At 49.0% G+C, this 27,298-nt stretch overlaps 1 protein-coding gene across 3 annotated transcripts in view; it reads left to right on the forward strand.

Moving 5' to 3' along the window:
• Positions 1–27,298, forward strand: part of HUS1 (HUS1 checkpoint clamp component) — an 818,999-nt gene that overhangs the window by 526,522 nt on the left and 265,179 nt on the right. For 2 of the 3 annotated variants that reach the window (XM_069613330.1, XM_069613332.1), the window contains one exon: positions 13,951–14,052. The exons of the other annotated variant lie outside the window; for it this stretch is intronic. In XM_069613330.1, coding sequence (XP_069469431.1) covers positions 13,951–14,052 — 102 coding nt within the window. The remainder of the gene's footprint in view (positions 1–13,950; positions 14,053–27,298) is intronic. 3 annotated transcript variants of the gene reach the window in all.

A 27,298-nucleotide genomic window follows, 5' to 3' on the forward strand; every position in this document is an offset into this window, starting at 1 on the left:
GTCTATCCAAATAAGTAGGCTGACACTCGTCCTGCCTTTGGGGCCTTTATTGGCTGGTACAAAGTTAGACTGCTACCCTTATAGATCAGTTGTTATTAAAGATGAAGTTTCTTGCAGAAGTATTATTTGAAAACGTCTTATAAATGTGATCCAGTGTGAATCAAGAGACCTTGTAAGCCAAGCAATATTCCAAGATAAAAGTCTAAATTTGTTGGACTCTGCCACGCTGTCCGGCTCATGGGTCAGTCAATCCACTTAATCTAGATCAGACTAGTGTTGGCACTTACAAACATTACTCCCCTTTTGTTCATCTGTCACCTGTGAGGGGTCAGAAATGTGAGGCGGACAACTTTCAGATGATGTATCAACCAATGCCATTTTATTAAATTCAAAATGTCAACCAAACTCCTCACTTGCCCTACTCTAACGGGGACTTCTCTGCCTAAATAAACTAAGGGAAATACTCTAAAATAATATTTCTAGCCCTCAAACGTTTATATAAACAAGAAAATATATGGCAATTCACAATGTCAATATTTATATTGACAGCACTTTCAAAGTCTCTGATTGTAACCTGAACAAATTCCCATTCCCCAGGTTTTAAGTCAGTCAATTCTGTAGATGAACACAAAACAGCAAGGATATCTGGGGTTGAAACAAAGTTCCAACACAGTACTTGACAAAGTCGTTATAAAGGAAAATAGCTCCCACTACTGTATAGTTCAACATAGAAAGGATTACTCTCTTCAGGAAATGTAGGTTGTTCAAAGTTCCTTAAGCAGTACCAAAGGAACTCTTGGTCTGGATGATCTCTATTGAAACTTAAATGCTTCACAAAACACAAATAGAGATTGGCTTCTCTTCATAGTGCTTCTCTCTCGGCACCATGAAACAAAACAGCTTCTGTTTGTGGAAGGCCACAGTGTTTCTTTCTTAGCGCCATAAACATCAATGGCTCTCTTCACAGTGCTTCCTGCTCAGCACCGTGAAACAAAGAAACTTAACAGTACATTCATTTTGGACATGGGTGAAAAACATTTGGAAGCCATAGCTGATGCCCCTAAACTGGGCACCCAAAGGATAGCGTGGTTGTTGTACAGGGACGACATAGTCCTTCTATCACAAACTCTGCGAGGTCTGCAAAATCTTTAAGTTGGATGAATATGCCCGTACAAATGACTTACTCATAAATACTGGAAAAACTCAAATTGTGATTTGTGGGAAAAATGGTGGAAAGAAATCAAGTAAGTTTTTGTGGTCTCTCCAGAACTCCAAACTTATGGTAGTTGTCCAGAACAAATACTTGGGAGTTCCCATTATTGGTTTAGCTAGTGATAATCTGTACCTGCTTGGTTTGGACTCTAAAGTAAGAAATATCACATTCCAGGCAAAAATCTTGGTATACAAATATGGTAAATTGACTTAGTAATTTTATGATGTTTTTTCAACAGAGGGTTGTACCCATTATCATTTATGGAGCAGGAATAAAGGCACATAGAGAGCGAAAGTGTTGGGATATCTTAGAAGCTCGATTCTGGAAATCAGTATTGAAATAACTTTGTATATGCAGGTTTTATGGAAAATGTGTTGTCTGCTAAGAAAACGTCTTCTGGGTACTAACACAAATAACATCTTGAGCGTTGTTGCCAATTATCTTTTAACTTCTTTAGATAGGTTTCCTCGAACATGCCAACATTTCATAACAGATGCTCTGTCTGATGCAAACATTTCTATGGAGCTATTAATAACTAGCGAGGGCTAAGATCAGCAGTATCAATACGACTGGATATGCACACATAATCAATTGAACACCTATGTAGACTTCAATTCTCTCTCATTTGGACACAAGAAACTTCGCCACATGGCTGACTACTTAACCAAGTGCCCTTCGCCTCATCTCCGAAGTCAAAACATGTGTGGCCTACAAACGATATACTAGCAAGGAGAGGTACTATACCTAAAGAAGAGAATTTCTCCAGCATGGGGTCTGGCGATCTGTCTTTCTTAGTAGTAACCAAACACTGATCTCTGGGTCATACTACCCACAGCCAATGACTGCTCTCTCCCTAAGCCCCTCCCCTGGCAGCCATCCTCAGATTTTTACCGCACGCTCAAGTGTTGGGAGTCCTCGTGTTTAGCTCTCGAGCTTTTGCTGCGTTTTCACGCTTTTTCAAAGAGAATTTCTCATTTTTCGGTCAAATAGAGCCTCAAGCTCCACCGTCTCTACTTCCGATTAACGGGGATCGGTGTCGGATTTTTCTACGCCCCTCAAGGGTAAAGATTTCGTCAAGTTACGCTTCTTGGAGGAGTCCAGGAGTTTCTGCGGCCTACCCGAACATGGCCCAGGAGAAAGGATGCTCGACGCCAGGAAAGCTGTTCAGGGTTTGCCCTGGATGCCAGCTGCAGAAAGTGTTCAAGGAGGACGAGCACTCAAAATGTCTCTACTGCCTTCATGAGGACAAAACGCATGTGGAGAAGGACTGTGCGTTTTGCAGGAACATGTGGGAACGGACCATCAGGGACCGACGCCTTCGTCTCTCCAACTGGCTTGAAGCAAAGAGCCTGTCGGGTGAGAAGAAGAAGAAGAAGAAGTCCGAGCGGTCTTCTAAGTCCTGTGAGGGCGCCCCGGCGACAGGGGCCCAACAGAAGGCAAAGCACCGCGAGTCCGCGGGCACCGGGAGCGCCAAACGGTCAGGCTCCTCAGCTGCCAGGCAGGGCGCATCCTCTCCAGCGCCATCAACCACGAGCCAACGCTCTGGCTCAGGGAAGAGGAAGGCCGAGAACCCGGCAAAGCTTCTGGAGAGGCCCCGGTTGAGCTGGAAGGATCCGGCCGAGGGGGAGCGAGGCGGTGACCCTCCCCCCAAGATGAAGGCCACAGGCCCACATAAGGTGGAAAAGGCCTTGATTCACCTGGCCAAGTCCTCTATCGAGGAAGTCGCGGCGGCCCTGGCGCAGCCTGTGGAGGCTACACCAGTGGAGGTGACCTCGGGGCCCAGAGTCCCCCTGCCTCCACGGAGGGAAGCCTCTTTCAGACCCATCGAAAAGACCCCCGTATAGACCCTGGCGGAAAAAGAGTGGGGGGGGGGGCGGTGGCCATTGTGGAAACGGACACAGCATCCGAGGAGGAGCTGGTAGAAGTCTTAGAGGGCCTCGACAAGGGTGTCGAAGAGGCCTGTTCCCATGGGAGGGATCCCGACGAAGGTGACGACGAGAGTGACGGCGGCACCGGCGAGGGTCCTAGTCACCCGTCGCTTCCGGAGCCGCAGGACAACTCGGCGGCCATTTTGTTGGCAATACAATCCTTATGTTCGGAGATCAGGACGAGATTGCCCTTACCACCGACAGAGGAACCGGAACCAGGCTCGACGGAGGAGCCAGAGCCAGGCCCGGCGGGAAGCCCCCCGAACAAGAGAAGGTGGATCCATCGGGCCCCGCCTTTTCAGCCCTCACGGCCTACTCAACCTTTGCACACGTCCCCCATCCCTGGGGATGACACGGGAACGGACACGGCCACGACGGGCACCGACGACGACGGCGGTGATGACGGGACGGAGCTCCCATCGCCCCCAGCCCAGACTTCCCCGCCCGACGAGATCAGATCTTTCCATGCAATGATAGCCAGGGCATCCAAGCTTTTTCAGCTCTGCTCCGAAGAGAAGAAGAAGGAAGGTTTCCTTTACTAACGGCGCGAGGCCAAGAGGAAGACAGTCCTCGCCGTGCCTCTGCTGGATGACATCTGGGACGAGGGTCTCACCCTTCTCAAGAACCTGTCTACGACGCCTGCCAAGAGGGATCGGTACAAGAAGAAGTACTGGGTCCCGAACACGGCCCCTTTGTGCTTTAGGGCACAACCGATCCCTGACTCGGCCGTCTCAGCGGCGGCCAAGAAGAAAGCGGGTGGGTGCATCGGCCTCAACGTCAACTTCCCCGCCGGACGGCGAAGGAAAGAAGCTGGACGCAATGGGACGACGAGTTATCTCGTCGGCGGCAACAACGATTAAGGCGGCCAAGGCCCTCGCGATCGTGGCTCACTACGACAGGGAGTTATGGTACAAGATCGCCTCCCTGTTGGACTTCCTACCGGACGACAAGAGGGCCGAGGCCCTGGAGATCTTGCAAGAAGGCGAAGTGGCGTCGGACCACGCCATTACGGTGGCAACGGACATTGCCGACACCGGTTTCCGCCAGCTAGGCAACGGCGTTTGCTTTGGACGACGAGGGAGGCTCAAGGCGATGGATTTCTGCCAGGACGTACAAGCCAAGGTCTTAGACATGCCGTTTGCCGGGAACAATCTGTTTGGGAAAACAGTGGATGAGTCCCTCCAAGCCATGAAGGCGGACACGGAGACAGCTAAGGCCCTAGGCGTTCTCCGGCAATGAAGGTCTTCGTTTTGGAGCACCGGAGGCAAGCAGGGTGCCTCCAAGGGATTCGGCGGTGGCTCCTCTACGTACCGCCAAGCGGCCCGCTCCTCGTCGCAGGAAGCCTATAGAGGACGAGGCAAGTCGGATGGACACTGCCGTCGTCGCCAGGGAGGCCAAGGCGGCAAGGCGTCCTTCAAGCAAGATTGAACCGACCGTGGTGTCGGGCCCCCACCGAAGCACCCCGGTGGGAGACCGGCTGACGAAGTTAGTCAGCGTGTGGGAGTCCATCTCCACTGACAGTTGGGTGCTGGACGCCCTGGCCCAGGGGCACGCCCTCGAATTTCTAAAAAAGTGCCCCCGCATTCCACCCGTGGCTAAGAAGGAAAATCCTGTCCCTCAACTGCTATTGGAGGTAAGGGCGATGCTCAAAAACGGTCCCATCCTGGACCTGCGACGACTGAACAAGTACATCAAGGCACAGAAGTTCCGGATGGTCACCCTCCAGCACGTGCTTGGACAGCTGGAGAAGGGCGATTTCCTGTCGTCGTTGGATTTGGAGGATGCTGTCATGATGCCTACCCCCAGGCATCCGGACCAAGCCCATCAGCCCCGGGAGCAGGCATCTAGACATTTAGTAAAACCTCAGCAGCCCCGGCTAGGGGCTATCTGGGTTCAGTCCTGGCGCCTTAGGTGCCAGGCTCATAGTAGGAATCAGTCCTGGCGCCTAAGGCACCAGGCTCATAGTCATTACTTACCTCAGGCAGACCATGCTGCAAATGACTCCAATCCAACATGAAGCCTGAAAGGGACTATTTTTCTACTCGGGTGTGGTTCTAGGGACTTCTTACCTGGGACTACTTTTTAGGCTATTTAAACCACACCCGACCAGCAACACACGCTTCGTGTTATTCTGCATCCAGCAGCGTAACACTCACCGTGCCTGCATCCAGTCTTCTGCCACGCCCGCCACGAATCCGGAGCTCCTAAAACAAAGAGGAAAGAAAGAGCCAAGGTTAGAAAACGAAGTTATTTCTATTCCACACCTGATTCTGGATCCATCTTGTCTCCGGACCTGTAAAAAACATCATTTCTGCACGCACCGCACCTCCAGCTGCAGCGCCACGCCATACTCACCAGTCTTCACAGCATCCTTCGGGTCAGCGCTGCCTCCATCATTTCTTCGCCGAACTTAGGCACCTAGGAGACAAAAGAAAGCCACAAGGTGAGCCGAGGGAACCAACAAATATAATTCATACCACCATAGACTTACCTGATTTACCACCTTACCACAGGACACATCCTTTTGTGACTCTCCATATTTTCACGTGCCGCATCTGTAAAGAGAGACAAAACAACACGTTTTCCTCGTGCAACATTTACCGGACAGCGCCGGGTAATACAGACTCTTACCTGAGCGCCACCAGCTGCCACAAGAGCTCCTTTTCTCGAGCCAGCTGCAAGACAAGAAAGGAAGGGGGGGGGGGAACAAGAGTGAACATCGGACATATTGAACTCTATGAACTTAATACTTCCTGGTCCTCACCAGGAACCTCAGAGTCAATACTCTCCGGAACTCTCCCGAGCCTTCAAACCAGTGAAGTAACTGGAATTGACGCGCCCGTGCAAATCCACGCAGGATGGAGAGCTCATCTTTCAAGAATACAAGGTGAGATTGCTGTGAGGGCATTTCGGAGGTGATTAGTTGGGGAGGACTGTGGGGGTGCCATCACTTGAATCCACAAGTGGCTAAATCCATCTCTCCACTTGCAGGAGAATATTTCTACGGGTTAAGCAGACAAGATTAGGAGGGCAGATCCAGTCAGTCATCGCTGCACTACGCATCACGTGGATGGAGACCGCAGCTGTCCGGGTCCGACCGATGCCCCTGTGGGAGCCAGGTGAGCGTAACAGATGCGTACTTCCACATCCCCATTCTAAGAGGACACCGAAAAGTTCCTCAGGTTCCTCAGGACGGCACTACCAGTACAAGGCCCTCCCGTTCGGATTGAAGTCGGCACCCAGGGTGTTCACCAAGTGCCTCTCACCGGTGGCGGCGCGGCTGCGCCTGCAGGGGATCCACGTCTACCCCTACCTGGACGACTGGCTCATCCGAGCAAGAACAAGGGAGCTTGCCGTAGAACACACAGCGAAGACCGTCCAGCTGCTCACAGACCTGGGATTCTCCATCAACTTTCCCAAATCCCACCTGGTCCCGTCGCAAGTCGCACTCTTTCTGGGAGCCAAGCTCGACACAGTGGCGCGTCTGGCCTCGCCGTCGGAGGAAAGGACGAAGGCCATCCTGGGTAAGGTGCAGCGTCTGCTGGCCACAGACGTGGCCAGGGTGAGGTCCATCAAGTCCCCCCTCGGGATGATGTCCTCCTTCATATATCTCGTGCGCCTGTGCAGGCTTCGGATGCGCCCTCTGCAAGAATTCCTTGACGCCCGCTGGATCCAAGCGAAGGGCAGCTTCGAGGGCAGGATCCCGCTCAACGAGACCTTTCCGACGAGCGATCCGGTGGTGGGGCACCCACGCTCATCTGACGGCGGGCACAGACTTTCAGACCCCATCCCACCAGATAACGGTGACGACGGATGCCTCCCTGGAAGGGTGGGGAGCGCACACTGGAGAACTTCACGAGAGAGGTCTTTGGCTCCCGGAGCAGAAGCCGCTCCACATCAACATCCTGGAGCTCCGTGCAGTGTTCTGGGCCCTCAGGTCCTTTCTCCTGTCCCTCAAGGGCAAGGTGGTGAGGATCTTCATTGACAACACCACCACGATGTTCTACATCCGGAAGCAGGGAGGAACCAGATCCCCAGCCCTATCCAAGGAAGCCCAGGATCTGTGGCATTGGGCCGTTGCCCAAGGGATGTTTCTGGTGCCTTTTCATCTGGCAGGGATAAAAAAAACACCGCCGACTCACTCAGCAGGGAGCTGCGCTCGTACCACGAGTGGGAACTACGTCAGGATCAAGTAGATCGACTCTTCCGACGATGGGGAAAACCCCAGATCGACCTGTTCGCGACGGCGACGAACTCCAAGTGCCAGAGGTTCGCCAGCAGGTTTCCCCAGCCGAGGAGCATGGGCGATGCTTTCTGGTTCCCCTGGGGCGGCCTGTTCCTATATGCGTTCCCTCCGTTCCAGTTGCTGCTCCGACTCATCATCCAGCTCAAGAGGTCCTGGTGCAGGATGATCCTCGTCGCACCGGCGTGGCCGAGGCAGTTCTGGTTCCAGGACCTTCTGGACTTGTCAGCGTCCCCACCAGTCAAGCTGCCGACGGACGCGGATCTTCTCTCCAGAGAAGGAGGCGCCATACTTCATCACGACCCGGAGTCGCTGAACTTGCAGGCCTAGCTCCTGCAGCACTAGAGTTTGGAGGGTACGATATCCCGGCTGACTGCAGAGAGGTTCTTGCAAAGGCCAGGGCGTCCTCAACTCTCAAGTGCTACGGACATAAGTGGAAGAGGTTCTCTGTCTGGTGCCATGCACAGAAGATTAACCCTCTGCGGATTACGGCCCCTCAAGTGCTGCCGTACCTACTGTCGCTGGCCAAGGCTGGACTGGCTCACGCCTCCATCAAGATACATCTGGCTGCGATCTCCCGATACACCAGAACCACAGGACGGACGTCCTTGTGGTCCTATCGCCTGGTGAAGGAATTTATGAAGGGACTGTTCCGATCGTTCCCGCCGGTCAAGGCCCCTGCCCCGGCGTGGGAGCTCAACGTGGTGCTGACCAGGCTCATGGGGGTGCCATTTGAGCCCCTACATTCGGCACCGTTGAAGTTCCTGTCGTGGAAGACTGCGTTTCTTGTGGCCATCACCTCCGCACGACAAGTGGGAGAGATCCAGGCCCTATCCTGCAAGCCTCCATACTTGACTTTTCACGAGACGCGGGTGGTGCTGAGGACGCACCCCTCCTTTATGCCCAAGGTGCCGTCGGACTTCCACCTCAACAAGCCCTTGGTATTACCTGTTTTGTTTCCGTCGCCTTCGTCGCCGGCCGAGAGGACTTTGTAGTCGCTGGATGTGGCTAGAGCGCTGAAGTTCTATGTGGACCGCACGAAGAGTTTTCGGAAGACATCACAGCTTTTGTGAACTTTGGACCTGTGAACCAAGGGCAGGCTCTCTCTAAGGCTTCCATTTCCAGATGGCTCTCCGGCTGCATCATGCACTGTCATCGGTTGGCAAACTGACCATTGCCCGGCCGTCCGAGAGCCCATTCAACCAGAGCGATCGCTGCTACTACGGCGTTCCTGTCTGGTGTGCCCCTGCTGGACATCTGCAGGGCTGCTACGTGGAGGTCGACGCACAAATTCACAAGATTCTACTGCATCGATCGGGAGTCCAGGGTCGGCCAAGCAGTGCTGCGCAACCTGTTCACATGAAGGTGGGCCTGGCAAGAGGTTGCTTAATGTTGAGTTTATGTAATGCTTAATGTTGAGCCTTTTGCCACCTCCCGTGGTTGTGCATGTGTGTACTGCTGTGTATTCTTGTATTCATGAGCATGTGAATCCATGCCAGACTCCATGCTGGAGAAGGAACAAGTTACTTACCTGTAACTGTTGTTCTCCAGCATGGGTCTGGCATGGATTCACATACGAACCCTCCCTCCTTCCCCTCTACGGCTCTTCACTTGGTCATACTGCCACTTTACGTGCTACCAAATCTGAGGATGGCGGCCAGGAGAGGGGCTTAGGGAGAGGGAAGTCATTTGCTGTGGGTAGTATGACCCAGAGATGAGCGATTGGTTACTACTAAGAAAGACAGATCAGAAAGGAAAGTGATACTGATTTTTTTCTTTACCGAGTATTCCCGGCCTGACGACGGGGAATATTCATGAGCATGTGAATCCATGCCAGACCCATGCTGCATGCTGCATGCTGCATGCTTCTGTCCCTTTTGTAAGGATTTGGTGCAAAGAGAAACTTTGCAACATATAGTGGTGGAATGTCCTGCCTTAAATTTAAAATGGAAATCACGCTTTGAAAATGTACTTAACATATGTCATCCTACAACTGTGAGTGAGATATCACAAATTATCTTTACCTGCCCTAGACTATCAGTCAAAATTGCCTTAGTGCATTTTCTGGATTCAGGTTTTCCTCAATTGTCAGCTTAGATTTAAGATGCTCCAAGGGTTGAGTTGAGCTATGTTAGACTACAGGGAACATCTGAGAGTGATGAGCATATGTTTGTACTCTATACTTTGTATGATTAAGTTTTTAAAAAGAATTGTATATTTCGAATGCCTGAGGATGCCTTTGAAGCAAAGATATTAATTCCAAGGATTGCTTATTCGAAAATATGAAAATATGAACTAAAAATGTATTTGTCACAGTAGATTAATTATTTTCTTGTTTTAAATGATTTGTTTTAAACGATTTGTATTAATGTATGAAATATTGTAATGAATGTATTGATATGGGTTCTTGTAATGAATTTGAAAGGTTGATTAATTCAGCCAACCAAATAAAAAATAAAAAACAGTATATTCAACCTCTACCAGAGTGGTCCACACCCACTTCGACTTCTGTCTGGTCCACTCTCCTGCTAGAAATAACTCCTGTAATGATACACTGTGTAGTTTCCCTTCTCTGCCTCACAGTGTTTGAATTGTACTGCTTCTGAAGTCTCCGTCCCACTGATCCTTCTTATGTTTACCACTTATTCAACTTTAAACAACTCTTCACAACTCTGTTACAAAGACATGATTTATACCACTGCCCTTTTAACTCTTCCAGACAGGCAATGTCTCTTTCTCTTGTTAACACCAGCTTTCTTCTAGGGCCGTACTTCACCCACTCTTGTCTTTTGTCAAGCCACCAACCAAGTACTTTTAATTTAAAACCTCTATTGAGTTCAGCGATGTCAGTTCATGACTTACTGGTGGTTCTTTTGTTTGAAATATTGTGAACTCTTTGGTTCACAATATTGAGGTTTAACACTTGGTTTCACAGGATACAATATTATTGCGGCTTTACTTGGGGCCTGTCTTCGTGTTAGAGGAACTTTTATGAACACACGACCTATCCCAGAGAGAACTATTCTGGATACATAAACTCGACGCACTGGCACCACATGGCCTCAAAGAAGAATACTATCTTGGCCCTTTTTTATGAACATAATCACCTTCAGAAACATACATGCCTCACATAACAGCACACATAGGCATAAGTACAAATTTGTGGACTAGGGGTAAACTATATGTACTCTATCCAAATCTTAAGTTAATCAGTGTACTACTCTCTCTACAAACAACTAGATTGTGAACTCCTTATGAGACAGGAATTGTGATATACAAAGCATACATGAAGGTTAAGAAAGCTTTGTATTATAATTGAAATGTATTATTATTAATAATTGTGTGAGCTTTTATGCAATCAAAGTAATCAAATCCTGTTGACTACTATCTCAACCAGAATGTTAGAATTAATGATCAGGAATTATACCCCAAGAGATAGGCATTGTGATATACAAAGCATAATATGAAGGTTATGAAAGCTTTGCATGATAATTGAAATGTATCATTAATTTGGAGATCCCTCTTCTCGTAAATGGGTTAACCCTTAATGATTAGGTTCTATACCCCCTATGACCAAACACATTCAACAGAACAGATGAAGGAACTATTTTCTATTCTGAAAGAAGTAGAAACTCCCATAGCACCACCAGATACCAGCATTAAAGACAAGAATTGGTGCACTGAAATCCAAACTTGCTACTCTACAAAACAAAATCTCCTGTAAAAAAGCCTCCTTGAACAACCCTGACTTGTCCAAGCTACCCGAGAAGCAGACTTCAAGGGAATATACCCGCTTCAACTTCACCAAATTGACCATACTTGAAGTTGAAAAAATCATCTTGTCCTTGAAACCATCCAACTGCCAGGGAGACCTGTGTCCAGCACAGCTCATTAAAGACGCTGCTCACGACCTCTCCCCATTTATCACAAAGCTAATCAACGCCTCCTTCTCCACTGGATCTATCCCAACTAATCTAAAACAATCCTGGGTATTACCCTTACTAAAAAAAAAACATACTTGACCCAGCTACTCCTACTAATTACAGACCCATGACGACTGTCCCATTCCTTCTAAAAATACTGGACATCGTCGCCTATGTACAAATACAGAAGCACTTGGAAGAACATCGCCTATTAGGAGCCAGACAATCAGGCTTCCGTCCGTAACATGGGACTGAGACAGCCCTTATCGACCTTAAAACACAGATTGATCTGCTCAGAGACAATGGCCAAGCAGCCTTACTCATCCTCCTCGACCTCTCTGCAGCATTTGACCTAGTTGACCACTTGGTCCTATGCACTCACCTACACACTGCCGCCCACTTTTCCTCTGAGGCCATTACATGGATTAGATCTTTCCTTAATGGCAGAACCATGAATGTATTCTCGCCCATAGATGCAGCAGACCCCATAGCCATCACCTGTGGCGTACCACAGGGTTCTTGTGTCTCCCCTACACTGTACAATATATTTACCAAGCCCCTTTTTTCGATGCTTTGGATCATCTCGGTATCACCTACACTAATTATGCAGATGATACCCAGATCCTCCTTCCGCTTTCTGGAGATTATGAAAAGGATTTGGCCTTGGTGTATAGGGTTTACATCATCATCCAGGCATGGATGGCCACTCACGGACTATGCCTGAATGATGATAAAACTGAACACATCACCTTGGGCACCACTGCCAGCCTAAAGAAACTAAGCCCGGCCTACTCATCCTTCATGATCGATGGCAACACTATCAGAGTGGGACATGAAGTCAAAACACTGGGCATCTACCTGGATTCCAACTTCTCCTTTAATAGACAGGTGAACTCATTAGCCTCCTCCACGGCCTACACGTGTAAATTGATCCGTGCAGCCAAACCTTTTCTATCTGACACCAGCTGCCTGACCTTGGCCAGAGCCTTCATACTATTCCGTTTAGACTACTGTAACGCGCTTTATCTTGGGTCCTCCAAAGCCACAACTAGCAACCTACAAATTCTCCAGAATAACGCACTCAGAGCGGCCCTGGGCATCTCCAGAAGAGACCATATCACAGTACACAGCCAACAGAACAACTGGATCCCTATCATAGATAAAATCTCCCTAAAAACTGCTTTACTCACCCACAAGTCCCTCAATAACGCGGCCCCTATCTACCTGATGAAAAGATTTCACAGACAGACATCCTTGAGACCGACAAGGACAGTATACAGAGACTGCCTCTCCGTTCCTAACTACAAACGCTCCACCATAGAAGGTAACAGCTTCCTGGTGAAAGCAGCTAAACTGTGGAACTCCCTACCACCCACTCTTAGAATGGACTTACCTTACCAAAACTTCCGATCCAAGATTATGTCTTGGCTGAAGACAACCGCTCTCTAAACATACTGAGCCCAAGATCTGCGTCTCCCTTCTGCCATCTGGACATACTGTACTCGCATGTGTTAACCTGTATATTTGCATATACTCCCTGCTTTTTTTAATATTGTGTAAATGTTATGTATATATTTCTATTGTCTGCAACTAAGTTTCGCTCATTCCTGTAACTTCTGCGCCTTGTTACCCTATGGTATTCCGGTGCATTACAAATAATAAACAAACAAACAAGGGTAATCCACCATTATCCATCTGGTTGCTATTAAGAGGTCCTAGTTCACACGAACAGGCGAGTAACTTACCTTTGAGCTCCCCATGCCACTACATTACGTTTAACATAAAGTTTTTCCAATGCTAATAAACTAACACATTATCTGATTTAGCATGTAATAAGATAGAATACAGACTTTGGCTCATCCATATGATTTAAACTGAAAACTGAGCCTTTCCTACGGGGTTTGTTGACATCGTGACGACATTCGCGCATTTTTGTGTGATGACGTCACGATCTATAAGCAATAAAACCGGCTTGACACATTATCTTATTAAACAGGTAACAAAGTAGAGTACTGATTTGGATGCATCCACAATATTCAAAATTGAAAACTTAGCTTTTAATTCACGGGGTTTGTTGACATCACAACGTCACTCACGCACATTACGTGATGAGGTCACGATCATAACAACATAAAATAGGCCATTTTCTAACATGATGTACATCCGGCTCGGTGTCCGTTTGGCAGTTTCCACATCCACACATGGACCTGAAGCGGAACTAGTAAATCTTTTGAATCTACTTTGTAGATTTTCATTACACTTGGGGCTAATCTTTAAAACTGTGCATCTCACCATGAGTCTGTGTCTCTAGGTGTACGAGCGCTTGATCTTTATCATTTTGATAGCCAGACCAGGAACCAGAACAGGAACAACACACTGCGCTGACAAAGCAGATAGAATGTATTACTCGTTTTGAGTAAGTTTTCATTTCCTTTTTTAATTTTTTATTCAGAAGTAATTCTGTTAAAACTACACATGACCATCATGCCTAAATGTCTCTCGCAGTAGTTAAATGACTATAAATAGTCTCTTTGTAGAAATTTTGGCACATATATTATAACATCCAGACTAGTATTGAAAGAATATACTTCATGAATATGCTAATTAATAAACGAAAGTCTAATAAAGCATTAAATGTTTTAGATAAACTCCTCGAAAACACTGAGAATATATCTATTCTCACTGTTGGTCATCATTATGGAGGAAGACGTCCTTTTATCCATCCCCTAAAGAAAGAGAAACAGGGTAAGCACATTATCCATTTTACTGTACCCTTTTTGGGATGATTTACCCGTAGGGAGCAAGATTACCATGAGTAACTTTACAAAAGGGTATTTTCAAGGCATTAAGCCTGGATGAACAAATGATCAGACTTAACTTGAACTTTATTACCAATGATGAAGAACCTTGTGTGTTTCTTTACTGTACTTCATTGATGCATTCACATTTATTGACCTTACTGTAAGATTGTATGACTATGAAATTTGATGAATCCTTAAACTTCCAATTTTGATCACTCTGGTAGTCAAAACCTCGATGTTTTGCAAATGAGATGTATATCTTGTATGATAAACAAAAAATGTCTAATGACCTTGAGTTAACCATCCTTATCTAATTAAGAATATCATTTAATTTGTTTTTTACTAGATTGAAAAGTTGAATTGCATTACAGCCCCTGAAGAAGAGAACTTATTCTCGAAACGCGTTGGGCAACTTGTTGTTGAAAAAATAAATCCTGTAACAATCAAAAAATTAAGTTATAAATTGTGTTTGTGTACAAATTGAAAATGTCATCATGATTTCTACTCCTACGTCCTGTCCCCTTTCCTCTATACTTGTGGGGCATCTCTCCGTCCTGTGGGACGGGACCGGAGCACTTTGTAAAAAGCATCCACATTTTTTTCAGAAATGTGTCCCTCCTCTCTTTCCTGCGCGGGGCCCGGCACGCAGCCGTAACTCTGCCCACCTTGGCTCCGCCCCGCGCATCGCCCCTCAGTCCTTTTCTCCACTCAGTCGGGGCCGGACGCACTTGCATCCTCGGAAGATTTTCTTCCCTTTTTTCCTCTCTGCCTCTCGCTAGCGTTCGTTTACTAGTCTGTCTGTCTTTCAAATTAGACTTTCCAGATTGTTCATCGTGTCACCATCGCTTTGCGAGGGCGGATCCGCATCCTCTTTGTTTAGAGTGTTTGGGTCCGGAACACCGTTGGGACTCCTGTTTTTACTGTGACTCCCTTTCGGTCCGGGCACTTCAAGTCGGTTGGAGCGATGGGAGGAGGTGTTCCGACTAACTCCTCCTTCGCATTTTCAGGCATTCATCGACGAGAAGAAAAAACGCTTGGTAAGTTGTTTACTTTTAAAAGCACCCGGGCCGGGGGATACCTTCCCGGGTTCCTCTCGGTCCGGGAGGGGCGTTGATCGCTCTGTTAGCGGGGTTCGCCCTGAGGTCCGAGGGTCTCCGTAAGGGGCCTGTGAACTCCGGAGTACGCTCTGAGGCCCCTCCTGTGGGGGCTGTTTGTAGATCCAGTTCTACTGAGTCGTGGGGTACCAGAGTTCTCTCTGAGGCCTCTCTGTCGGCTTCCCTCAAAAACAAAACCGGGGTGCGCCCCGAGGCATTGGCTGGCCTTGTAGTTACCGAACGGATGTTCGAGGCTCACGCAGATAAGACTGTTACCGGGCCTGGGTCCGAGGTCCCTCGTACAGAGGCTAAAGCTACCAACAGTTCTGAGAGGCCGGACAAGGCTTTGTCGGTGAAAGCGGTTGCTCACCGTTCCCGCTCTTGTGGTGACACCAGATCTGTTGAGGGGGCAAAGAAGCAAAGTTCTTTTACTGGCAGTGCCGAGGTCCTTCCTTCGAAGGCTCAGTTGGCGGTTGGTATGTCACAAAAATATTCCAGGCCCCATAGTACCGGCTCGGCCGAGGTTCCTTATGTTAAGGCTAAGATTAAGACCCCTGATCCATCGAGGGGGACCCCTGCCTCACGTGCCGAAGTTCTCCTCAGATGAGGACAACATGGCGCCTGTTTCCGCCACGACCACGGCAGCCATTTTAGGTGCTACCCCTTCAACTACGCCATCGGCTTCTGGTGTAGTGCTTGGTCTCTTGTGCGCATCCTTACCCGCCGGTTTATGATTGGAACGCCCGGATGCCTCTTCCAAACAATGTTTCGTTGCCCGTGGGGGCGACTCCTTTGATCTATGTGGATACGGTGGAGGGGCCGGTGTGGCACCCTTCCCCGTTATGTCCCTGGATTTTTCCACCTCAGGAGAGGCCTCCTCAGGTCCCGAAACAATCTCTTGAGGATGCTTTTTTCAGTAAATTTCAAGCGCTTATGCGCACCGAACCCATGAGGGAATATTTCAAAGGGCTTTTCAAGGAGATATGTCCACCTGCACCTCCGGCTCCACCCGTTCCGACGGTGGTTCCGCCGGCGCCTCCCTTGCCCGTGGTGCCCCCCCCCGTTCTTCCGCCTTTGCCTCCATTGTCCCTAGTGGACAAGGCAGTGCCTGACACGGCTCAGCAGGATCCTGACCTGTCAGATGACCCTCAAGGCGATCAGGACAACAAGGACCTTCTGTCATGACCCATAGAACTTGCCCTTTCTGAACTTCCTGGTCCTTATCGCGACGGGGCTTGTATTCCTTGTTACTCCCAACATGGCCGTGCCAAGTGACTTGCCTCGCACCAGCCTTTACGTCAGACACGGCACGTTCTATAAATTGGCCACGCCCCCCCAGCCCCGCGCGTCTCAACGTTATCATTAGGTAGTGACTAGACGTGTGTGTGCTGTTCGGCGAATCCACTATTCCTAGTTTCCTGGTCCCTTCTTCCTTCCTTCCACCTTTCCCCCTCTAAATCTGCTCCCGGAATCCTCAACCCTAGCGACCGCTACTTTCTTCCTGGACATCCTGGAACTGCGAACTTCCTGGAACTCTGAACACGCGCTGGAGTCGGATGAGACTCGAGCAAGCCTATACAAGACCCGATCCGGCCACAAGAGGAATCCTCCTGCGGAACAGAGCAAGAAGCGATCCCAGGTGAGACGGGGGGGAGATTTACAACAGTTTGAGACGCCAAACGACCGACACTGATACTGCTATGGAGAAAGCAGTCCAGGACCTCATGCGTGGCATGCAAGAACTAACAACTGAAGTGCAGAACTTAAAAGCGGAGAATGCTGCGTTAAAGCAACTTGTTTTGTCTCGCGACTCCGCTAACAAGGTGAGTGTGTTACTGGGTGGAGTGGTAGACAAATACGATGGCTCAGCAAAGTCCTTACGTGGATTCCTGGATTCCTGCTTGGTGCATTTTACTTTTAAGCCCTACTATTTTTCAACTTCCAGGGAAAAGGTGGGCTTCATAATCTCGCACCTCACAGGGAACGCGTTGACCTGGGCCACTCCCCTAGTCAACTCTGGAGATGCCCTCCTGGATGATTATGATGGATTTATTCAGGCACTCAAAACTATTTTCGACCGCCCAGAACAGGTTTATAATGCTCAGGAACTGTTACTTGATTTCCAACAGGGATCCCAGGATATGCTAACGTATGTTACTAGATTCAAACAACTGGCCAAGGAAGCAGATTGGTCCGCAGAAGCAAGTTTCACTCTATTTCGCAGGGGTCTAAATGAGGATATAAAGGATGAATTAGCCAGAGTGGCTCGTCCTAGCTCATTCCAGGCTCTTATGGATCTAGCTATGCAAATAGACTTCCGAATCTAGGAAAGAAAGGCTGAAAGAAGAAAGACCAAGATACCCTTTCAAAAGAACTCCCTTGAGACTTCTGTAAAAAAACGATCCTGCCCGAACCCCTGACATTGATCCGGAACCCATGCAAATAGGAGCCTTCCGTGGACCTATTTCCCCACAAGAAAGGATGAGAAGGATCCACACAGTCCTGTGCATGTATTGTGCCTCGGGTAAACACCTTGTTAGAGAATGTCCTCTAGCCCCTCCACGGCGTTCGGGAAACGCCAGCTCTCGATCCTAGATGGAGCGAGGTGTCAGGAGAGAGATGTTTGCTCCACATCAATTCCATCCTTGAACTCTCCTGGACAAAACAATTTGGTGATACTACAGGCCTTCCTGTCGCCCTCCAAGAATGAGACCTATCCCATTCTGGCCTTGGTGGACTTCGGAGCTATGGGAATTTTCATTGATCAAGACTGGGTTGTTAGTCATATTCCGTACGAGACACGAAGCACCATGCAGCCGGTGGAAGCAATCGACGGAAGACCGCTCTCTTCAGGACCCATAAGCCTGCAGACAAAAGAGATCCAATTTTCCATAAACCATCACCAAGAGCGGATTACATTCGACATCATTAAGTCAACCCATTACCCCATGGTATTGGGTATGCCCTGATTACAAAAGCACAATCCGTATATCAATTGGACAGCAGGATCACTATTCCTGGGCTCAGAGTTTTGTATGTCCCACTGTCTATCCCTGGATCCCTCCTCGACACCTCCTAAAGAACCACTTAGAGACCAGAAAACACCACTCATGGTTTCCAATATCATACAAGTCCCAAATGGCCTATCAGGGATATGCTGATGTATTTTCAACTGCCATAGTCCAGGCCTTACCCCCTCACAGACCTGAAGACTGTGCCATAGATACAGATCCCTCAGCAGTGATTCCCTTCGGCAGAATGTTCATTCTTTCTGAACCTGAGAAAAAGGCCCTCCGAGAATACCTGGACACCAATCTTGAAAACGGCACCATAAGACCCTCAAAATCTCCAGCGGGTGCTTTGTTGTTCTTCGTTCCCAAGAAGGACACCAAGGAACTCAGACCTTGCCTCGACTATCGTGGCTTAAATCAATGCACTCTCAAAGATCGGTACCCACTGCCCCTGATCTCAGATATCCTGGAAGCTGTGAGAGGCGCCGTAATATTCACAAAGTTGGATCTCCGGGGTGCCTACCATTTAATCCGTGTCCGGGAAGGAGACGAATGGAAAACAGCCTTTAGAGCACCCTTTGGTCGCTATGAATATCTAGTCATGCCCTTTGGACTAGCCAATGCTTCCACAGTTTTTCAACGTTTTATGGATAGGGTGTTTTCTGACATGTTATTCCTCTTCGTCATTGTCTACCTGGATGACATATTGATCTTTTCCAAGGATCCTCTAAAGCATGAAGAACATGTAAAGGCAGTATTACAACGACTCTGTGAAGACAAACTTTTAGCCAAACCCGAAAAATGCTTGTTTCACGTTACTTCTGTTCACTACCTAGGATTCATCCTTAGCCCAGAAGGAATTGGTAAGGACCCTTCAAAGGTGAAAGCCATACTGGCTTGGCCCGCTCCCACATCTGTGAAACAAGTTCTATCCTTCCTGGGGCTTGCCAACTTCTACCGGAAGTTCATTTCTACCTTTTCCGAGATCGTTCAGCCGATCGTTGCTCTCTTGAAGAAAGACACCCCCTTTATCTGGTCCACACCGCAATATAAAGCATTTCAACGATTGAAGACAGAGTTCACGCAAGCCCCCATCCTGGCCCAACCCGACATAAATTGCCCATTCCTAGTGGAAACGGATGCCTCTAACTACGCCATAGGAGCGGTCTTGAAACAGGTACTTGAGGATAAACTGGAACACCCCATTGCTTACCTCTCATGAACCCTGACTCCCAGTGAGACACACTATTCCGTCCTGGAAAAGGAACTGTTAGCCATCCGCCAAGCCTTCACTGAATGGCGACATCTTCTTGGTGCTAGATATCCAGTTCAGGTCCGCACGGACCATCAGAATCTTCAAATTCTACAGTCATTGGAGTGCAGGAACAGTCGTCGGGCGCGTTGGGCCTACTTCTTTGCCCAGTACCAAAACCCAAATCACTCATGTTCCCGGATCACAAAACATGATTGCTGACCCCTTATCTCGACGTCCTGACTATGTAACCACTGAAGACAAGGACTATCCTAAGATGTTTCCCCACACGATCTTTGTAGCTCAAGCAGTCAACCTCCTGGAAGAAATCCGAGTGCAAACCCAGTCCTCTGATCTCTGGAAGGATATTTCAAGGAAGAATACATGGAACCGAAGAGTTAAGGAAGAAAATGTATTCAAGGACAATGCACTGGTCATTCCTACACAGAAATTACAACAAAGAATGATAAACCTCTGCCATGATACCCTTCACTCCGGACATCGTGGCATAACTAACACCCTCTGTCTTATACAAAGACAGTTTTGGTGGCCTGGAATGAAGACCGACGTACAACAGTACATCAAAGCTTGTGCTGTCTGCAGTCAAAACAAACATAACAAGAGACCGGCGGGTCTTCTACTGCAACCATCGCTGCCAACAAGACCATGGGAAGTCATTGCTACAGACTTCATTGTGGAATTACCACCTTCCCGAGGATACACGACCATCATGGTAACCATAGACTTGTTCACTCATTTGGCTCATTTTACGCCTCTGTATAAACTACCATCCTCCTCAGAACTTGCTGGAATCTTCCTGGAACACATTTTCCGTCTTCATGGACTTCCTTCCAAGATCATATCGGACCGAGGACCTCAATACGTTTCACAATTCTGGAACCATCTGTGTCCTACTCTAGGGATCAAACGCGCTCTCTCATCAGGTTATCACCCACAAACCAACGGAGCCACATAACGTGTAAATCAGACTCTAGAGCAATATCTTTGTTGTTTTGCCACTAGGGTTCAGGATAACTGGTGTCTCCTTATGCCCTTGGCCGAGTTTGCTTACAACAATTCCGATCACTCAGCAGTCAAGGTCAGCCCTTTCTATTGCAGTCAAGGTTTTCACCCGTCCGTTTTACCTTCTGTTCTTCCACATCCCACACCGGTACCTACTATCGACTCATGGATTGAGACTCTCATCAACATACACAAGAAAGCCAAGGAACAATTGGAAAAGGCCCAGACACGCACTAAGCGTTATGCGGACTCCAAAAGAAGACCAGCGCCTTCTTATTCCGTTGGTGATCAAGTCTGGTTGTCCTCGAAACTATTACCACGACATCTACGGCCAAACAAATTAGCCCCCCGGTACTATGGACCATTTTCCATAAAGGAAATCATCAATCCTGTCTCATTCCGGCTCAAGCTACCAGACTCCTGGAAGAGAATACGCCCAGTCTTTCACACTTCTCTATTGAAACCCTACATCCGATCCACCCGGAAAATCTGCAGACCCAGTCCTGTGATTGTGGACAATCAACTGGAATATGAAGTGTCCAGAATATGCGATTCCAGGTATAAGCGGGGTCGACTTCAATACCTGGTTGAATGGAAAGGATATCCTCCTAGCAAGAGAACCTGGGAACCAGTTTCTAACCTAAATACCCCTCGATTGCTTGGAAGATTCCATCTCATACACCCGGGCAAACCTGGTGGAACAGGTTTTCGGAGGAGGCATGCTGTCATGACCCATAGAACTTACCCTTTCTGGACTTCCTGGTCCTTATAGCGACGGGACATGTATTCCTTGTTACTCCCAACATGGCTGTGCCAAGTGACTTGCCTCTCAACGCTATCATTAGGTAGTGACTAGACATGTGTGTGCTGTTCGACGAATCCACTATTCCTAGTTTCCTGGTCCTTTCTTCCTTCCTTCCACCTTTCCCCCTCTAAATCTGCTCCCGGAATCCTCAACCCTAGCAACCGCTACTTTCTTCCTGGACATCCTGGAACTGCGACCTTCCTGGAACTCTGAACGCGCGCTGGAGTCGGATGAGACTCGAGCAAGCCTATACAAGACCCGATCCGTCCACAAGAGGAATCCTCCCACGGAACGGAGCAAGAAGCGATCCCAGGTGAGACGGGGGGGGGGGGAGATTTACGACACCTTCCCCGCTCTATCACAGCCTTTCATGACCGGGTACTGGACATGATGAGTTTCTTAGATGTTCCGGTGCCCGAGGCACCCGCTCCGCAGGAGGGCGTGCTTTCTGGGGCGTTCACCCTGTCTCCCTTGGAGGGTACCGGCCTGTTCCTGCAAAAGGACGTTCTGGCCGAGGACCGAAGAATCTGGGAAAAGCCACACTCGGGACTTTTTGTCAATAAAAAGATTGACGCGAGGTACAGGCTGCATTCTTCGGAAGAGGTGGCCCTGTCGTCTTGTCCGCCTCCCTCCTCCACAGTGCTGGCTGCGGCCACTTTGCAGTCCAGGCCTGCAGCATCCTCTTCCACGACGGCTACTCAGGTTCTGGGAAAGGAGGAGAAGCTCCTCGACTCCCTCGGGAGGAAAATCTTCGCCAACTCGGCCTTGCAGCTCAGGCAGGCCAACGCAGAATCAATATTGGCGGGAGCTAACATGCGGATGTGGAAAGGTCTGTCGGAGTTTGAGGAGCACATCCCGGTTGAGAAGTTGGAAGACTTCAAAGGAGGCCTTTCCAATGCCAGGGTCTTGGCCCAGGATCTCCTGGAGGCTACGGCTCATCACGTAGAGACCTCGGCTCGGGGCCTGATGCTTGGGGTTGATACCTCACGGCAGGCGTGACTGCATGCCACAACATTTTCTAAGGAAGTGCAAGACAAGTTGTTGGACCTTCCATTCGATGGTAAGGAGATTTTTCATTCTTCTACTAATGTAGAGCTCACCAAAACCAAGGATAGCACTCAGACAGCTAAATCATTGTCTGTTCTGGTTAAAGCTCCTTTCAAATCCCAGAGACCATTGTCGCAAAGTCGACCTTCCTCTGGTTTTAGGGGCTTCCTCGACCGCAAATCTCGCAGAATGGATACTCCTGCGGGGAATAACCGCCCTAGGCAACAGCTCACGCGTTTTTTCTCCTGCTCCTCAGCCTCCTCATCAGGTTCAGGTGGCACCGCCACCGATAAGCCTCCCAAATGAGGGTTTTCCGCGCTTGCATGGGACCCCAGTGGGAGGACGCATTGCGTCTCATTGGGAGGCGTGGCAGACATCACAGAAGACAGATGGGTCTTGTCAGTCGCTCGAGCGGGCTTCTGCTTACCTTCACCCCCTACCCCACCCCTCAACCCTCCTTTTCAGCTGTCGGGCTCACCCTCCCTCAAGGCCGAGGTTCAGAAGCTTCTGGACCTCAGAGCTGTGGAACCTGTTCCCCTTGGGGAGCGAGGGGAGGGCTTCTACTCACGGCTGTTTACAGTGCCCAAACCCAACCAGGCTGGCCTGCGCACCATCCTAGACCTTTCCCAGTTCAATCTTTTCCTACCCCAAGAGAAATTCAAGATGATCACACCCAGCCAGATACGCTCATCTTAGCAGATGGGCGATTGACTCAGTGTTGTGGATCTTCAGGATGCGTACATGCATATCCTGATTCGGAATCCACACAGGAGATACTTCCTCTTCTCTTTGGGAGAGAAGCACTTCCAGTTTCAGGTGCTTCCTTTTGGCCTCAGCTCGGCGCCGCGTGTCTTCACTAAGATGATTTCGGTGATTGCGGCCTATCTTCGTCTCCAGGGTATCCATGTGTATCCTTATTTGGACGATTGGCTCTTATGCAGCCCTTGTCCGTTGGCAGCAGCGGGCAACCTCCAGTCTCTCCTTCAGCTCCTGTTCCATCTTGGGCTGTCAGTGAACTGGCGGAAATCCTCCATGACGGTCTCACAGGACCTAATCTTCCTGGGTTTTCGTTGGAACACGATCGACTGCATAGTGTATCTGACCGGGGACAGAATGGCGGATCTGTTGGTCACGTGTCAGATGTTTGTGCAGTCGGAGAGCATGCCAGCCTGGTGGTTCCAGAGGCTTCTGGGCCTCATGGCCTCGTGTGTACTGGCTCTTCCTCTTGCTCGTCTCAAAATGAGACGGACCCAGATGGATATTCAGAATTCATGGCGTCAGGCAGTGGATCCGGATTCCATGCGGATAATGAGTCCGGATTCCATGAGAGTGGACCTGGATTGGTGGTCATGTCTCAGCAATCTGTCTGGGGGTGCTGGGTTTCAGGACCCGGTCCCCCTGGTGACGGTCACGACGGACTCCTCCCTCCTCGGTGGGGTGCGACGTTAGATCTTCTTCAGGTCTCGGACCTCTGGTCGTCTCAGGACAAGCTCCTGCACAGAAATCATTTGGAGTTTCTGGCGATCTTCCTAGCGCTCAGGGCGTTCAGACCGCTCATTGTCAACAAGGTGGTCCGCATAAGAACGGACAATGTGGTATCAATGTATTACATAAACAAGCAAGGGGGAACGAAGTCTCCCCCCCTCGTGGACCTGTCCATCCAGATTTGGTGGTGGGCCGTGCTTCATGGTGTCCGGCTGCTTGCAGTGCACATCCCGGGCCAGCTGAATGTCACAGCGGATGCCCTCAGCCGGCAGACAGTGGTCAGCTACGAGTGGGAGTTGAAGGTAGAGGTCCTCTCATGGAGTTTCTCGCGTTGGGGCACACCGGAGGTGGACCTCTTCGCTACGGCGGTAAACAAGAAGCTTCCTCAGTATGCCTCTAGAGGGGGACTGGGAGCCTCCTCTCTGGGGGATGCTCTCGAGATTCCATGGCACAACATGAGTGCTTACGCCTTCCCGCCTCTGCCTCTAGTTCATCGAGCAATTTGGAGGTTGAAAAACTCTGTGAACTGTTCCCTTCTACTGATAGCCCCGTGGTGGCCGGCCAGGTTTTGGTTCTCAGAACTTCAACACCTGTCGGTGTATCCGCCGATCAGGTTACCAGTAACTCCCGATCTTCTTCACCAAGGGGAACAACAGATGTGGCACCCCTCCCCACAATCGCTCAGCTTGGCGGCATGGTGCCTGAGTTCAAGTCTTTGGAGCATCTGAGTTTGTCTGCGGATAACATGCGCATTATCCAGGCAGCCAGGAAACCCTCGACCAGATCTCAATACAGGAGTAAATGGCTCAAGTTCTGTCATTGGTGTTTGGAGAAGAAGTTGGATCAGAGGGTGGCCACGATTGACACGGTGCTGTCCTTCGTGTCCTCCCTAGCAGAGTCAGGGGTTCATGTGCTGTCATGCAGGGCTTATCTCTCAGTGGTTTCCGCTTACCTTTCTACAGACCTTTGTTCTTATTCTCTAACTAACCCAGTGGTGAAGAGGCATTTTGCTGGTTTGACACGCCTCTACCCTCCGGTTCGTAATCCGCACCCGCCATGGGACTTAAATGTAGTCCTGACGGCGCTGTGCCATAAACCCTTTGAACCAATGGCTACGGTAGACCTCAAGTACTTGTCTTGGAAAGTGTCCTTTCTAGTCGCTGTTACGTCAGCAAGGAGAGTGAGTGAGTTCCAGGCATTGTCGTTGGAGCATCCTTTTTTGGTCTTTCACAAGGACAAGGTAGTCCTTCGGACAAACCCAGCTTTCCTACCGAAGGTAGTGACCGAATTCCATCTGAATCAGTCGATATCCCTTCCGGTCTTTTTTCTGAACCCTGCCTCAGAGGCTGAAAGAGTTCTACACTGTCTTGATGTCCGAAGAGCTCTTAAGTTCTACCTGGACAGGACTTCCGAGCTTAGGAGTTCTTCTCAACTTTTTGTGACCTTCGGTAACACTCAGGCCAAGCCGGCATCTAAGGCTACTATTTCCAGGTGGATTGCCGCCTGCATCACGGAGTCTTTCATCGTCCAAAGGCTGAAACCTCCTAAAGGTATCCATGCACACCTGGTGCGGGGCAAGGCAGCCGCGGTTGCTTTTCAGAAATATGTTCCCTGGTAATCCATCGCTAGGGCAGCTACTTGGGCCTCCCCATCTGCTTTCTGTAAGCATTACTGTCTCGACATGAGCTCTAGAGCTGCCGCTCAGTTTGGTCAGGCTGTGCTGAAGAACCTGTTTCAGTAAGGGGTATTTCCATCCACCCGTAGTTCCTGTAAGGAGTGCTTGGGAATATCCCAGAAGTATGGAGGAAAGGGGACGGGACGTAGGAGTATTACCAGGTTACTCACCGTAGTGACCACCTTACTCCTAGTCCATAGTCCCCTTTCCTCCATACGCCCACCCGCCGTCCCCTCTAATAAGGTTCCTCTGTTATTTCTAATGGGTCTTTGACCCGGTGATAGAAAAGGACTGATGGGCGATGCGCGGGGTGGAGCCAAGTTGGGTGGGGTTATGGCCGCGTGCCGGGCCCCGCGTAGGAAAGAGAGGAGGGACACATTTTTGAAAAAAATGTGGATGCTTTTTACAAAGTGCTCTGGTCCCGTCCCACAGGACGGAGAGATGCCCCACAAGTATGGAGGAAAGGGGACTATGGACTAGGAGTAAGGTGGTCACTACGGTGAGTAACCTGGTAAATCTAACAACCAGACTATGCTATGTCTAAACCTAATTCATGAATTTAATGTCTAAAAATTGATCACAGGGAAGATAAATAAAACCAGATTACTTTACCTTTTAACAATTTGGCTATAGAGCCCCATAGAGTGTGCAGGGGACGGGAGTTCCCTAATTGGGAACTTACTTTGTTCACACTTTATCTAAAACCTATAGGTTGTTATTTTTCTCCCCCACACCTTGACTTCACTTAGCTACTTTATAAACATATAATGACCAATTAAGAGTTGCTTTGGAGTGCTGGGTGTTAACCCATTCTTTTGTTCTTTTACATCATAGTCATTTATTTTCAAGCTCTACCTTCACAGAAATTATTAGCCCCTTTTCTTCTGGTAGCAATAGTTATTTCCAGAGAAACCTTTTCTTTAGCCTCTTTTGACTGAGAGCAATACTTGTTCACTTCTGGGCTTAAGGTAATGCATGTTTGTTCTCTTTGGTTCACAATATTGAGGTTTAACACTTGGTTTATGATATATGATATGGCATTTGTAACGCGCCTATACACAAGTGTTTCAAGGAGCGACGAGGCGGGGGGGTACAAGGGGAGACGGACAACGATCCTACTAGGCCAGGTGTCATTCAGATCGCGCAAGTGCAAGGGTAAGAGGACTGGGAAAAGGGGAAGGGGCGAGGGGGGTAAGGTGCTGTACACGGTTAGTAGAATACAAGATAAATGATAGGGCCAGGTGGTGGCAAGTGCAAGGAAAGTGCAATACATGGTTAGTAGAATACAAGATAAATAATAGGGCCAGCTGGTGGCAAGTGCAAGGTAAGTGCCGGGAGAAGGGGCTGAAGGATACAGAGACAGTCCCGTAGTGCAGGTAGGCAGTGCAGGGAAGAGTGGCTGGGCCAAGGACCGAGATCGGTAAGTGGCCCAGTAGCAGATTCAGTGCAGGTTCAGTGAATTTAGCAGGGGAGAGAGGGAGAGAAAGCGGAGGCAAAGAGGAAGGTTTTGAGGTGCTTCCGGAACCGGAGATGGTTCTCCTCAATGAAACATTGTTTCACAGGATACAATGTTATTGCGGCTTTACTTGGCGTCTGTCTTCGTGTTAGAGTAACTTTTATGTACACATGACCATTATTAACGTTGTTAAAGCTGTCTCTGTTATTTATAATGTTCGAAAGCCTCTTCCAAAGCGTATTTCTCTATACGCGAGTGCTACAATTTTTAAAGTCCATTAGCTGACAAGTTCAGCTTCAGTCAATTTCATTCCTTTGTGAGTGAAAAGCAACTGATTACAGT

This window comes from Ambystoma mexicanum, chromosome 5p (assembly GCF_040938575.1).
Source record: "Ambystoma mexicanum isolate Mex_15411 chromosome 5p, UKY_AmexF1_1, whole genome shotgun sequence".
NCBI lineage: Eukaryota > Metazoa > Chordata > Amphibia > Caudata > Ambystomatidae > Ambystoma > Ambystoma mexicanum.